The 16781-nt window shown below is 34.1% G+C and overlaps 1 protein-coding gene across 3 annotated transcripts in view; it reads left to right on the forward strand.

Moving 5' to 3' along the window:
- Positions 1 to 16781, forward strand: part of LOC118745766 (probable cation-transporting ATPase 13A3) — a 144022-nt gene that overhangs the window by 84259 nt on the left and 42982 nt on the right. Inside the window, exon 1 of one of the 3 annotated variants that reach the window (XM_036479420.1) lies at positions 6331 to 6604. The exons of the other annotated variants lie outside the window; for them this stretch is intronic. Coding sequence (XP_036335313.1) covers positions 6571 to 6604 — 34 coding nt within the window. The 5' untranslated portion in view covers positions 6331 to 6570. Of the gene's footprint in view, positions 1 to 6330; positions 6605 to 16781 lie in introns of those variants that run through there. 3 annotated transcript variants of the gene reach the window in all.

Below are 16781 nucleotides of genomic sequence, written 5' to 3' on the forward strand. Positions count from 1 at the left end.
GCAATTAATTCCTTTGTAACCTTTTCAATATCTCAATTCTGTCGTCAATGATGCATGGTGTCAAGTTAGCACTACATACTAAATTTTGTTCGAAAAAAGGTCAACTCAATTTTTTCCAGAAAAACGAAAGCTACAAATTTCTTCTTTTCACAACAAATTTCAAAGTTAAAAGCTACAATTAATGGCATAGTAACATATTGGATATCTCCATTCTATCGACTAGGTGTATGGTGTCAAGTTCGCACTACATACCATTTTTTCTTAAAAAACGAGAGCTACAAATTTTTTCTTTCCACAATAAATTTACAACAAAAAAGCTGCAATTAATTCCTTTTCAATATCTCAATTCTGTCGTCAATGATGCATGGTTTCAAGTTAGCACTACATACTAAATTTTGTTCGAAAAAGGGTCAACTCAATTTTTTCCATAAAAACGAAAGTTACAAATTTTTTCTTTCCACAACAAATTTATAACATAAAAGCTACAATTAATTCCGTTGTAACCTTTTCAATATCTCAATTCCATCGACTAGGTGTATGGTGTTAAGTTAGCACTATATACAATTTTTTCTTAAAAAATGAAAGCTACAAATTTTTTCTTTCCACAACAAATTTACAACAAAAAAGCTACAGTTAATGCCGTTATAACATTTTCAATATCTCCATTCTATCGACTAGGTGTATGGTGTCAAGGTAGCACTACATACCACTTTTTCTTAAGAAACGAGAGCTAGAAAATTTTTTCTTTCCACGACAAAAACACTACAATTAATGCCGTAGTTAACTTTTCCAACTTCGAAAAGTGTAGTGCTAACTTGACACGTGTATATACGGTTTATGGAGAGTTTCATTAGCTTTCATTTGTCTTATTTTATATTAAGATTTTTTAACTGGTTCGTAAGATATACGTGATTAAAAGGAACCAATTTTTGCTTTAAGCTGAATAACGGTAAATTGAAAATAGAAACAAAAATTAACTCTATTTTCGGAATCACCGAGCAATTCTACATAGGAATTGGATAGTGGCATCCATAGAACATTTTTGCTGTAAACTTGGATCAATAAACAGTAAATACAAAAAATTTGCCAAAATTTTAAAAATACCGCGTCCCTATTTATTTTTCCACCACATGTGGACTTTTGAGTTTGATCTTAATAGTTTTATTTTATTTTTTAACTTTATTTTTATATATGTACGTAGATTTATCATATTTGTGTAATATTTGTTTGGTTTGGCATTCAAAAAATTTAACCATTTGAACCGAATCGAACCGCGGTTCAGAAATACTCATGAACCGGTACAAGTTTTTTCTAATTGGTTCGAAACACTGAATCGAACCGCCCCGTTTTTTGGAGTGGTTTGCAGCCCTAATGCATGCATATAAAGTCTATGACCGACGAATTCCTACTACACGAAGTCAAATAGCGCCAAGGGCCGCCGTTTTGCACGTTTTGCGGGCACAAATATTTCTTACATGGTTATTTGCACAAACTGGTTATTTCGTAAAATATCTTTGTTATTCTGTAACTAAGGCAAACACACTTTTACCCCTTCTAGTTGCTTACTAAAGCGATGCTATTTCCAGAAGCCGCTAGTGGTCACTATAATAGCACATTTACTCCCTACCTTCTAAAGTGCTCCCACTGATTTTGGCGGCCTTCAAAAGTACTGTGAGCAGAGGAAAACCAGACTTACTGCATTCAAATGGAAATTTTTTTTATCCAAACAGCGACTACGATAAGCCCTGTTTTAAACCCAAATCTTCCTTATGAATAATGACAACGCAACTAAAGACTATCCATTACCGACTAGAAAAAGCAGTATGCCGAGAAATCGATTTCGTCAACACAACAAATGAAGATAAATGGTGGTCATACCCAAAGTGTAAATGAACATCAGCAATTACCAAACACGATTAGTCATCGCTTTGCATATGATCGCCACATAACACCCTCAAATAAATACATTCTGTAGACAATGGCATCCAAATCGAGGCTACACAGAATACGTAGATAACACTACGCGACATGTTTAAGAAAGCGATTGACAAAATCATCAATCAGTACCAGTGATTGGACTTCTCCACATTGTGGTAGATCTGCCACTTTTTTGAGCATCTACCATATCTACCACTCAAGGTCTGAAATCTACCACATATTTACGTTTTTGATTATTTTTATTTTTGCTCGACATATTTTCTTAACATTAAGAGCAAAAATTGTCCAACACTAAACACTATATGGTAATAAGCAGGGAACGGATTTTTAGGACCTAAAAACTTATAAAAAGGCAAAATAAAATAACGAAATAGGCTGGAAAAGGCACAATAAAATAGCGAAAAAGGCAAGAAAAGGCACTAGGTTTTGCAAAAAGGCAAAAAAAGGCAAAAGAAAATAGCGAAAAAGGCAGGAAAAGGCACTAGGTATTGCAAAAAATGCAAAATAAGGCACTAAAAAAAGATAGAAAATACGAAAAAACAATCAAAAAATGCATTTATTTTAGAAATGTTTATATTACAAGTAAAAAGAGAAAAACTATGAACTAGTTTCATTATATGAAAAATTTGTACTTTGAATCTTTGACTATTTTATCCTTTCGAGTTTCTAACTCATAAAACTTTAATCTGTATAGTTGTAGTAACATTGAACCCCAAGTTGCATTTTGAAGTTTTCTGGCAGCATTTTCATTCGATTTTCGCGAAGAAAAGCCTTGAATGTACTAAATGCGCGCTCGTGCCCTTTACAATTTTATCCACACCCCTTATTGTCTCCAGGCCTACTTTAGCTGAGAAAACGGCTTCGAATTTTTCCACCACCAATTTGGCAAGAGGTCCCTGTGCTTCTATAAGCCGCATGGGCGTATGTATATCTTTTAATCTTTAAAAAAATTGTAAATGCTATAATCACTTTTTAAAGGTAGAAAAGGCAAAAAAAGGCAAATATCTTAAAAAAGGCAAAAAAAGGCAAATATCTTAAAAAAGGCAAATATCTTAAAAAAGGCAAAAAAAGGCAACATCAAATGTGTATATATGGAATCAGGGAAAGCTAAATCGTGGACATTCTTAATCGAATATACTCTATCTCTTTAGCAGAAAAAAAGGCATTTTCCATAAAATCCGTTCCCTGGTAATAAGAATGATATAATACAAGATTCCGCATTCCCGGCGACGATGAAATTTCTGAAGTAAAAGCAAACAAAGCCGAATGGGAGGAGAAAATAAACTTTAAAATAGTAAATTTTCTCAGCAATCAATTTTTCGACAGGAAACGTGGTTAAATTGCAAAATATATGTTTTATACAAAGAATTAATAGCGAAAATGTTAATAAAACGGCGATTTTTTTGACAGTATTATCAAATTTCAGTGCATCTAAAGTTTCTAAGGCGTTGTTTACTTTTACTTGAGAATTGTCAAAATCGGCAAATCCCTAGTAGCGGTTTCTGGAACGTGCCACATTTGTTCGCTACTTCGTGATGTGATAAAAAGAAAAGCTGACAGCACTCCGCAAGTTTGCAGAAATCTCTTAAAATATGTTCGACAAATATCTTGATATGAAAGGAATTGCTTTAAACTGTCAAGGAATTGCCAAAACTCAACGCAATTTTTAGCAACTTCAATCTGGCACTTTATTATACTAAAATTAAATTTGTTTTAGAGACTAATTAAAAAGTTTGCAATTTAGGTGAAACCTTGCAGAATTGTTTTAATTTTTGTACAAAGTTCGATCCAAACCCAGAGATCTACCACATTTTTTGAAATCTACCACGTTTTTTTCCCAGATTCTACCACACAGAATTTTTTTTAAGTCCGATCTCTGATCAGTACCCTGACGCGCTCCGACATCCTCTGAGGAGGAATAATAGGCTTCAGTTTCTCACTTCTCTGCAGCGCGGGACAAGTGGAATCTTTCCTTTAAGATAATGGGCGTTCCCCGAAAGCTATGCATTTTACGAGTATTTCCTGTAAGTAGCAGCAGCGAGAGTGTAAACACAAAACATAGAGTCATATTAAGAGGAAGAAAATATGATCAGAAATAGGCCACAAGTAAAACGAGTAGAAACTTTTTTCTTCCGCCATTGTGATATTTTTCGATGGTTAATTTTTGGCGCGCAATTTTCATTTTGCCTGGAATTATCTGTCATCGTCTTAAAAAAGCTACTTTGTAAATTAATTATTCATCAATACTTTCGTTTTATTAATTTTATCTTGACCAAATTTTAAATTAGCATTGGTAGATAAAAAAGTATGGTTTGAACCCATGACCAACCAGTTGGCAGTCGAACACACATCCATTCGGCTACAGCAGTTGTGGAGAAAAAGTGGAAAAATATATATATATCGAGAGCTTATATTCAATACCCTCTATCTGCAATTTTCACAAAAACTACTTTGTGATATTAGAACGCATCTGGGACTTACCTGTCATCACTGATGTTAATTCTGACTTTGCAATTTAATAGCAAATTTTCCTGTCAAGCGTTATACAAGGTTAGCATTAATATAACCGATGGCAGTTAAGTCTTAGGTGGATTTTTATACCAGAATCTCATTTTTGTGAAAAGTGCAGATAGATGGTATTGAATATAAGCCCTCGATATCTCAATTTATTGTCAATCTTTTTGATTGCTTTTGAAAATTTATAAGCATTGCCAGTACATTTCTAATTTTATATCGTCGGAAAAAGATGTAAACGAATTTTATCGCTACGATATAGTTACAGAATACAAATGTCGCAAACGAAAGCGATGAATGTCGAAAACTGCCACAACGATTGTCGGTCGGTAGAAAATTTAGGGAGTAGGGAGTAGGGAGTAGTAGAAAATTTAGGAGGTCTTCTTACGCAGCCGCTGTGGTGTAGTGGTAAGCAGTGCGCGCTTCCACTCCGCAGCGCCTGGGTTCAAGCCGTGGTCAAAGCAACATCGCAAAAAAATTTAGAAAAAAAGGCTTTTTCTTAACAGCGGTCGCACCTCGGCAGCCAATGGCAAACCTCCGAGTGTATTTCTGCAATGAAAAACAGCTTCTTATTAAAATACATTCGCCGTTCGGAGTCGGCGTAAAACTGTAGGTCCCTCTTTGTGTGACAACATCAAGGCGCACGCCACAAATCGGAGGAGAAGCTTGGCTAAACACTAACATATGTGTAAACGCCAATAAATTAAAATAAAATTAATACAGGTCTTCAATGGGAGCAGCACAAAGTTTTCATGCTTTCTCTGTAGAAGTTTTTGATCAATTCGGCTTGAACACACGCCCGGGGACGACATCATCAAAAACGATTGCCTTGTGAAAAGATAATACTTCCTCCACTACTTCTTAAAGTCTTAAAACAAATTTCTCACTGACTACTTAAAGCGATTAATTATTAGCTAAATAATTTTGAACCAATTAGAAAAAAAATGGTACTTAATAAACCGTATATAGACAAAGAGGAGTTTGAAAGGACAGAATGCTAAAAATAAAGAAAGATACAGAATCGATCTTCTTGATTCAAGTGATTGCGGGTTGATTAAGAGCAGGCCAGGCGGGAATGATAGCAAGGGATAGGATCAAACAAATTTAAAGTATGAAGGGCACATTTTAAGGACACTTTTCATTTTCAATCCTAATAATGGAAAATTGGAAGTAAGGTTGCCAAATAAAAGCGGCATATTCCACATTAGAACGAGCGAAAGTTTTAAAAAGCAGTTTAGGATACGAAATTTTTGAATTATTTCTTCGCACAAAACCTTGAATTGATAATTTATGTGACTATTAAATAAATAATGGGAATCAAACATTAATCCAAGGTCCTTAATTTCGGCAGCAAATTGAAGCACATTATTGGAGATTATGCAAAAAGTTTTTAAAACATGTTGACTTTTAGAAAAACTAATTTGAAAGCACCTTTTTACATTTAATGAAAGACGAGAATTCGACACCAAGGATTCCGATTGAATATATACTGAATTGCTCGCATCATTTGTAACGGCAAGTATTTTCAAGTCAAGTAAGTGGCGATGAAAGGTTCAGAAGAAACACCATTAACTGTCGGTATGTTGCTCCCAAGTGTTAACTCGCTATGTAAGTACATACATACGGATGAATGTAGTATCTGCATCTAGTGTCCATAATTTGTGGTAACTACGATTGAAGCAATCGAATTGAAATACTTACACTGACTGCTTTGCGTTTTTTCTACAAGTGTTTCCATGCGCAATAAAACAATAATGCTGTATGTATGTACATTTGTTTGCTAGTGTATAAAGTACAATAAAATTGAAATATTAAAAATATATGACGCCTTCACCTAGATTACCTTATCACGTCTGATTATATGTTTAAACTCTGTTCAGCAATATTGACGTGCTTGTAGAGACTGTACTAATCGTGGAAACGTGAAATCGAGGCGAACATATCTTTAATGTGATATTGACAACAGGAATTAGAATATAGAAAATAGTAATGTAATGGTTTTAAATACCATCGGTAATATCGATTTGTATTGGTATTGGAAAAAAAAAATAGAGCATCAAAGCACCAAAAAAATCACACATAGTTGTTTATCGCGCGGCGGCGTGCTGCAGCATATATATGTATGGGGAAATTACTATCGTAGCAGCTCAAGGTACATGACTCATTGTCATATAAGTTTATTATAAGCAAATACATAGGTCATTTTGTTCATGAATATATCTTTCATTTACTTCAATAGTGCCATAATCCAAAATAATACAAAATTGAGTTAAGCATGCATAATTGACCGCTACCGTTCCTCTATGTAATGTAAAAATTCCATAGGTGTACCGATTACCAGTAGCTCACTATAAACAAATATGTATCCATGTTTACTATAGGAGTATATGTAAATTCAACATTTTAAATCAGGTTTTCCCGAGTTTTTGACAGTATTGAAGTAAATGAGCGATATCTTTGAGCAGCGTTAGCGCCCTCTTTGAGATTACCACCAAATGCAGTTATTTAAAACTCTGACAGTACTCGATAAGCAAAAGTTGGGGGCGTCAAGATCATGCCGAAATATTGATAATATTTTTGTTTCAAGAATTTTCAAAAAGAACTGCATTGAAGTGAAGACTAGGTCCATTCAGTATCAAAAAATTGTTACGAATTGTTAGGAGTGCTTGCAATTTTTCACTAGAAATGCATTCAATAACGCAAAAAATTTGCAAGAAATCGAATTCAAGAGCGTAACAACCCGAGAGAGCTGCAAATTCTTGCAAGTAAAAATTTTACTAGCAGAAATTTGCGCGTGTTTAAAAATAAGGTTATGTTCAGGGTTACCACTAACGAAAAAAAATACTTTCCATCCACTTGAAAAAAAATTACAAAATCTAGAACGTATGTACCAATAACTTTAAGCTATTTTAATAAAAACTATAGTTTTGTTCAGGTTTTTTAGTTAGGTGGACTTCCAAAACATCAATTGCTTTGCATACGTACAAAGTATAATGTTCCATAACGCCAAACTACAAAATATTGACAATGAAAACGCATCCGAAAAGTTATCAAAGCGCATCGCTAAAGCAATCAGCGCATCACAAACAAAGTTGATGCTTCGTTTGTTATTGATTACCATTGGTGTTTTAAAAATGGAAAATTCAGAAAAATTGTTAATTTCTATATTGAATATTTAAAATATGGGGAAAATTTTAGTTTGGCATCCCCCGCGTACAAAAAAAAGGTGGCTATGGGGGGGTAGGGGGAGTTCTCCTGATTGCAAATATATATACTTTTAGCCGCAGGAGGCTTATAGTTTTTAAGTTATTTGTTGTTAAAGTTTGTAAATTGAACTAACCTCTCGGCGCTATTTCACACAATAAACACTATATTTATGTAGACACTTCGGCAAAATAGTTACATTAAAACCCCGCACAATGAAATGTAAACATTTTTTACATTTATGATGTATTTTTAGTAAATTATGTAAGTTTTAATAATTATCACGCACTTATATATGTACACGCACATTATGAATACAGAACCGTTGATTCAATCATGGTTTCACACTGACATTAGAAGAGTGCATCTAAGAAAATAACAATAAAAGAGAATAGTTTTTATCGTACCCATTTTGCTGCTCAGCGTTGAATTAGTAGTAAAACTGACAAGCGCCGTAGGCGAAAATTTTTAATAAAAAATCGCGCGATTTTTTATTAAAAATTTTCATTATTTATCGAAGTATTGATTTTTATGGAAAAAGCGCCGCAGGCGAAAATTTGTAATAAAAAATCGCGCGATTTTTTATTAAAAATTTTCATTATTTATGGAAGTATTGATTTTTATGGAAAAAGCGCCGCAGACGAAAATTTTTAATAAAAAATCGCGCGATTTTTTATTAAAAATTTTTATTATTTATCAAATTAACGATGTACGTTTTCTACATTTGTGTACTTTGAACTACAATAACACCAGTAAATATTATTTCCACCCGAAAAAAATAATACCGTTATGATCAGGAGTAAGACCCCTATCGATCCTAATATTATTATTTTTAATAAGAGCAATATATGTACGTATTGTACACTTATACTTCCTAATTATACACACTTATTTGTGTATTTTTTTAACGTATGGTAGCATACATTTTGTGTTACTGTCAGCCATTGTTATTTCTGCTTGTTTGTGAAATGTGCAAACGTTTGTGAAGACATTTATAAACGCGTTTTACTTAATTAATTAATTAAGAATTGTATATTAAAGTGGAAATCTCAGGCCGGGGTTTTAATGCAACTATTTTGAGGAGTGTGTACATAAATAAAGTGTTTATTGTGTGAAATAGCGCCGAGAGGTTAGTTCAATTTACAAACTTTAACAACAAATAACTTAAAAACTAGAGGCCTGCTGCGGCTAAAAGTATATATATTTGCAATCAGGAGAACTCCCTCTATCGTTCCATAGCTACCTTAATGCGGAACTCCGGGGATGCCAAACTAAATTGCAGCCAAAATATGCAATGTGTGTGGTTGCAATGTGTCGCAACTCTGCATACAGTTTGAATTCCGCAGTATAACAGTATCCAAACATTGTATTGACGAAAAGCGAAAGTGATGAAACCAAAGGCAACAACGAAACTTCATCATTTGAAAAAAACTGTAACTGGAGTTATTATAGACAAATACAGTGACTCAAAAACCCGCTTGGTAATTTTGTAATATTCACTATGTTTTTCAAGTAATTTTTTTTTTTTTTTTTTTGTATAAGAATATTGTTTGCGTTTTAAAGAATCAAGGATTCAAGCTATATACAACATTTAGAAAAATTAACAAAATGTTCGCCTAAATTTCGAACTTTTTATTCTGAATTTTTAGAACAATTTAAGGTATGGAGTCTTATAGCCCATGGAATTTTAGTATGACCACAATGTGCTGCAAAAAATTCCGGTTGATTTTTTTTAAATATTTTTTGTCGCTGGTCTTTTGTTGTTTTTTGTTTCATTTAACAATTTCCATCGATAAAAAATGGCGTTGATTTGTGATTTTTTTTTGCCAACATTCAGTTATAATTACATACCTACCCATTTTTTTCTTTCATTTAAAGAATCATTAAAACGTATTTAGGCAATCAAAAGCTCCTCAGGATTCTAGTAAAATGAATTTCGAATGGAGCACGATATTGTTCGCCTTTTATGGATATACATTTATATGTGGATTTGTATATAAAAAGTGTGCATTAAAGCGTTCGAAAATTTACGGAATAAAGTAGACTACACTTTCGGAAAGAAATTTATAATATAAAGATAACTACGAAAAATAAAGCGGGGACGAAAAGTTTTAATTGTGTTTTTCAAACAAAATACTTCAAAAAAATCTACCAAAATGAGAAGAAATTTACCTTTTTACCAACCCAATTGTTTTCTACCAATTTTGGTAACAATTTACCAAAGTGGCTACCCTGGTTATGTTTCGAATTCAAATGCAAGCAAAAGTGTTTAAGAGGATGATTTGATGAAGCAAAATCAATGAAATGAAAATATGGGTGAACAATTTAAATCTAAGTTAAACTTAACCAGAAAGTGTGAAAATGGCGTAAGTTGCAAGTTTTTACTAGTTTCCCGTTCAGTATCTTTTTCTGGTAATTTTCCCTTCCTCTCAATTTTTAACCGACTTCCAAAAAAGGAGGAGGTTATCAGTTCGTCGGAATATATATTTTTTTTTTGCGTATGTTACCGCATAACTTTGGACCACGTCAACCGATTTCGATAATTCTTTTTGCATCCGAAAGGTTGTATCTCAGAGGTGGTCCATAATCCGATCATTGGTTCATAAATATATATATATATTTTTATATGAGAAGTGTAGTCGGTTTTGCTTAAAAATTACTTGTACTCTCTATATTTCTTGTACGCTCTCGCTGCAAGTACTTACTTGAAGTTATTCAAAACCCTATTGTGGAGATTTAAAGTCTACATATCCTTGCTACCATGTCAAACTATCGAATGTGAAAATCGGTACTTTCCAGGAGAACAAAGAAACTGTTGTAAAAAATGTGGTTGTCATCAGGAAAAAGTGTGGGAGTGTCCTCAGCTTCTTAGAAGATCAGAAATTCGACGATTTGCCAACTTTGGTATAATTCTAAACGCATGCGCAAGGTATCGTAAATGAAAAAGCATTTTTGCACATTCGATAGTTTGATATGGTACCGACGATATTTGACCTCTACTGAATGGGTAAAACACAACTTTGAGCTGCCTGCGAGAAACTTCTGACTTATTGTTATGAACAGGGAACGGATTTTATGGAAATTGCCTTTTTTTCTGCTAAAGAGATAGAGTATATTCGATTAAGAATGTCCACGATTTAGCTTTCCCTGATTCCATATATACACATTTGAAGTTTCCTTTTCTTGCGTTTTTTAAGATATTTGCCTTTTTTGCCTTTTTTAAGATATTTGGCTTTTTTGCCTTTTCTACCTTTAAGATTAAAAAATATACACATGCCCATGCGGCTTATAGAAGCACAGGGACCTCTTGCCAAATTGGTGTTGAAAAAATTCAAAGCCGTTTTCTCAGCTAACGTAGGCTTGAAGACAATAAGGGGTGTGGATAAAATTGTAAAGGACGAGGAAAACGCCCTTATTTCTGATAATATGAACGTTTCAAACGTTCCATATTTAAATTGGGCTCCACTTGTATCAACTTACGCGAAAATCGAATGAAAATGCTGACAGAAAACTTAAAAATGCATCTTGTGGTTCATTGTTACTACAACTATACAGATTAAAGTTTTGTGAGTTAGAAACTCGAAAGGATAAAATAGTCAAAGATTCAAAGTTCAAATTTTTCATATAATGAAACTAGTTCATAGTTTTTCTCTTTTTACTTGTAATATAAGCATTTCTAAAATAAATATATTTTTTGATTGTTCTTCGTATTTTCTATCTTTTTCTAGTGCCTTATTTTGCTTTTTTTGCAATACCGTTTTTTGCCTTTTTCGCTATTTCGGTTTGCCTTTTTTGCCTTTTTTGCAATACCTAGTGCCTTTTCCTGCCTTTTTCGCTATTTTATTTTGCCTTCTCCAGCCTATTTCGTTACTTTATTTTGCCTTTTTTATAGGTTTTTAGGTCCTAAAAATCCGTTCCCTGGTTATGAAGAAGAGAGCGTCGGATTGTGGGCTAGTACGCTATGAGCTCTAACTCATATTGCTCAATGGCTTGGTTTCGCTTACAGTTACGAATCTGAAAGACTTTCTAACTTTATACAGAACTTGGAAATATCCCACAAATTTTTCTCAAAATTTCGAGCTTTTTAACTAGAATTTTTAGAAATTTTTTGGGTATGTAGTTAACAAGTTTATAAAATTCTAGGAAAATAAGTGCAAATTTTGGCTTTTTGCACTTTTTTCCATATAAACATGAATTTCTTGTGCAAGAATATGCGCAAAACCGTTTGCAAAAAATAAAGAAACGTCTAAGCCATTTTTCCTAAATTTCGATATTTTTATCAGGCAAGAGAAAATTTAGTCTAATTGTTTACAGATTTTGATTCGCAAAGCCGTATGAGCCGTAAATTACTATAATAAGAATTTATTTATCATTCGAAAGTGCTTGAATGAAGAATAAAAATTTATTCGTCATTCGAAATTAGAAAAATTATGAATAAAATTGTATTTTTTTTTTTTAATAATAATTCATTCAAAAACGCCCATACCTGGTATACAAGCAAGTCACGCAATTGTGGGAAGATAAAATTTTTTGGTGAGACAAGTTTGAGTGAACAATAGGGTGACTCATGAGCATGAGAGTATATTCTAAGCTGAGCTATTGACTGCGAATACATATCTGATGTACATACATAAGTATCTGCACCTAACAAATACACGGTATAACAACATCAAGAACACACACTTTTGAATTGATCGAGTAAAGCTTGTGAGCCTGGTTCAAACTTCAAAATGATTTTTACTCCGTTTCTTAATAGTTTTTCGTACAGTTGCCTAAAATTTAAACATTTTGGTCACAAAGGGTCTTTTTGGCAGTTAGAGGGTTAGAATGTTCAAAAAAATTGTTATTCGAATTAAGAACGAGTGCGCTATTGGTTTTTATCTAAATTTGTGGTAGTCCTGTTATTACGTAAGGGGTTTAAGGTAACAATAATGTATAAATCCATTTCATGCCTTCAGAGTCCTATAGTAAAATTTAGCAGTTGTTTCGTAAGTTTCTAGTCATAAGTATGCGGTTCCCATTTCCAAAAACATATAATAATTTTATGTCTTGTTAAGAGATTGTTGTAAATATTAACTTGGAGTAAATTAGCGTATTTAGTTATTGAAAAATCGAAGTTTTCGAATTTCTAAATTTTTTTTTTTACATGGAAAGTGGCGTAGTTTTAGTCCGATTTCAAAAACTTTAAGTATAAGTATATTTTAAATAAAATAATATAATAACGCAAACGGCAATAACGCGAAATTTGCTATATTTCACTTTTAAATGGAAAATAATACCGAAAACTGAGTTTTGCTTTATTTCCAACAAAGATTAGAACAAAAAGCAAATTTTTCTTTATTTCCCATTGCTTATTTATACTATAATAATAATAATAATGGATTGGCGTTTACACATATGTTAGTGTTTGGCCGAGCTTCTTCTCCGACTTGTGGCGTGCGCCTTGATGTTGTCACACAAAGCGGAGGGACCTACAGTTTTACGCCGACTCCGAACGGCGATTTCATTTTTATGAGAAGCTGTTTTTCATGGCAGAAATACACTTGGAGGTTTGCCATTGCCTGCTGAGGGACGACCGCTGTTAAGAAAAAACCTTTTTTTTCTGTATTTTTTGCGATGTTGCTTTGACCAGGGCTTGAACCCAGGTGCTGATAGTGAAAGCGCGCACTGCTTACCACTACACCATAGCGGCCGGCTTATTTATACTATTTGTAACAAAAACAGTTTACTGACAGAAGGAAAAAGAACTTTGTTTATTCTGTAAACATTAAGTTAATTTATTGTAAACTAGACATAAGGTGTTTTGTGTCTATACCAATAGTGACAGAGTTATGGGTCTAGCCCTAAAGGCATAACCACCCAGGACACCATCTTGTAATAGCGGAATAAATAAACATTCGATATTTGATAGCGAGAATGGCGGACGTGTTTTAGTAACCAGTTAATATTTCATCAGAAGTGGTCTTTTGACCCATCATAAATTAAAAGTAGCATAATCGCAAAGTAAAAAGTTCAGTTAATTTAGCATTATTTATATTTTACAACGCAGAAAAGTGTTCACTGGTGCAGCTAGTGGCATGGTGCGCCGCTGGGGGCGTCAATGCAAGCGGCGCAAAGGCCTCGCTCGCCGTAAGGCTCAGTGAACTGTCGGTGAAGGCACGTGGACCGGGCCCTGTAGAAAGTACTCCAGACAGAAGCAGCGGTTGTAATAACAAAGTTGCCGCAACAACGGATAGTTGTGAAAACGATGAGGACAACGGCGAGACTTACCATAATGATAATGAAGTGGACATCGAGGTTACCGGCAAGAAAAACGGAGCGAACAACGGTGTGATTAACGGAGCGGACTATGGTAAGAACAACGGAGCGGACAAAGGCGTGTTCGACGGAGCAAACGTTAGCGATTATTCTGGAAAACGAAAACGTGGATAACGGCACAAACAACGTTGCGAACGGTGGCGCAAATAGCGGCACGAGCATTGGTGCGCTCAAATACGTAAACAACGGTGCGACCAACGTTGCGAACAATGATACGAACAAAGGTGCGAGCAACGAGGCGTACAATGCACATAGGGGTATTTGACCGATTTAGGCGGCCAAAGTTATTTTTATGAAAATTTTAACTCAAAATTCTTAGAAACGACGTATTACGATATTTAAAACTGTAAATGTTAAAAATCAAGTAAATAGAGGGGGAGGATGTCCAATTATTCCACCAAAAAAACGAAAAAAAGGTGCTTAAAGTTCGACATCGATAGACTCCATGTTATCGAGGTCCCATTGTAGAAAAATTGAGACCTACGTGTTCGTATCGCCGAGGAGAAGTTTTATATCTAAAATAGAACATTAAAAGGGTTGTCACCTGCTTAAAAATTAAATGCAATTAAGTTAAATGAATTACTACAATGTGGGTAATATTCGAAATGGGTTTGAAAAGGCTTTATTCCCAAGAAACGTGTAGGAGTGTTACCATCTGTTTAAAAATTAATTTATAAGGTTGTAGTTTGAAACTATCTTAAACAGGGCTGCCATTTATTAAATACAATGTATATAATAGGTTAAGTTAATTATAACAATATGAATATCATATATGGGCAAATCTAAAAAACAGGTAACCTTTGTGTTATTTAGCTTTATCTTCACTGTTGTAAACTATATGAAGCTGGTTGCTTTTGGATATAATTCATTGGCGTATACTTGAAGCCTCAAAAAAAAAATTGCTGCATAACTTTTGAATTATAGGTATTTAAATTAAAAAAATAATGAAAACAAGTGAATTTTTTATGTAATTTTTAAAAGGGGAACAATTATTTATGTCAAATTAGCTTCGATAAACATCGAAAGAGCTTTTAAGATTACGATTATTTTTAATAAAAGTTTCGGCTATTCTATGGGCTTCAGTTCACTTTCTTTTTAATTGGCTTTTAAATTTCGCAAAACTATTTTTTACCACAGCTATTTCATTCTTGGAATAATTTTCCGACTTCAGTTCTTGTTATGGGCCGCATCTATCTTTGCATTCATTGAAGAAATATTGCAGCATTCGGAAACTCGTAAAATTTCTACGCGAACTATGAACTTGACACACTGCGGATATTTATTAAAGCTAGAATATCTTCGTGTTTTAAGCATTTTTAAGTGCACACGCGGTAGCAAATAAATATCTGATATTTGAGTGTTTAAGCCGTTTGTATTTTATATACTGAAAATATTGAATGTCAAAAGTGTTTTATGCAATGCCTAATGTTTTTGATGTAATCAATTCGCGAATATTAGAGCCTACTCTGTATTAAAAAAATTCTTAGGATCTTATTGCCTTAAAAACTGAGTATTCAAAAACTTCTTACGATTTTATTGCCTTAAAAACTTATTGCATATTTTTACTAGAACTTACCGTCAAGCAGAGATTTTTTTTCTAAATGTACTGACAACTATGTATTTTCTCCTCTGTAACTCTTCAAACTTTTCAATTCAACCCATCTTTAGCTATAACAATTGTCCAATTTAATATAATTAAAAAAATTAACACACGATTTAGAGCAGTTCTTTACCACTTCGGCTTGTATTAAACACATCTAAAAACCAAATAATCAATTATCAACTTGGTACTTTGACAGCGCGGTGCGAACGAATGAAAACAAAGAGGGATTAAAAAATAACGAAATCTAGTCAAGAATTATATTCTCTTCACCCTATATTCAGTTAAAAGAGAAAAATGTGCGTTTTTAAAATTCGACTTTTGGCCGCCTAAATCGGCCAAATACCCCTCTGTGCAATGGTGCGAGCAACGGTGCGATAGATACAGCCCTACATAGCCTTATCTTTGACATTGAAAAATCTTTGCACTACAAAGAATATCTGTCTTCTTGGACATTGAAGGTGCTTTCAATAATATGAGTCCGGATGCAGTCACTTACCGCTCCAGGAACTTGGACTTTGCAACACGCTGATCGGGTCATAAACTCAGAACTAGGAGACGCCTGCGTCAAAAAGTACACGGCAAGGGGTACCCCCCAGGGAGGTGTACTCTCACTTCTACTATGGAACATTGCCGTTGACAGTTTGTTGAAAGAAATAGAAAGTAGCCTACGCCGATGATATTGCCATTCCGGCTACAGGTAAACATTTAGCAACCCTGACTAATCTCATTCAAGGTATACTAAACAATCTCTCGCAATGGTGCCGAAACCGTGGTTTGGGAGTAAATTCCACAAAATCAGAACATGCACTATTCACAAGGAAACACATCTTTCCATCTCTCGGAAATGTCACTTTAAAAGGTGCCACACAACAGAGAGCTGATCAGGTTAAATATCTAGGTCTAATTCTGGATAGGAAACTAAATTGGGGACCTAGCATTGATGAAAGGGTTCGCAAAGCCACAACTGCCGTATACGCCTGCACCAGGGCTATCGGTAAAAACTATGGTCTGGAGCCCAAAATTGGGTTAGTAGTTTGGTGGGTTTCTCTCAATAAAAAGGTTAACTCTAAGAAAATGGACAAGGTTCAGCGACTGGCTTCTCTACTGATAACAGGAGCCATAAAAACAACAGCTACAAAAGCGCTCAACACGCTGCTAGCATTTCTCTCGACGGATCTATACGCAAAAAAGGTGGCATGTAGTA

Source organism: Rhagoletis pomonella, unplaced genomic scaffold (genome assembly GCF_013731165.1).
Source record: "Rhagoletis pomonella isolate Grant_MI unplaced genomic scaffold, Rhpom_1.0 Rhpom_scaffold_00009, whole genome shotgun sequence".
Lineage (NCBI taxonomy): Eukaryota > Metazoa > Arthropoda > Insecta > Diptera > Tephritidae > Rhagoletis > Rhagoletis pomonella.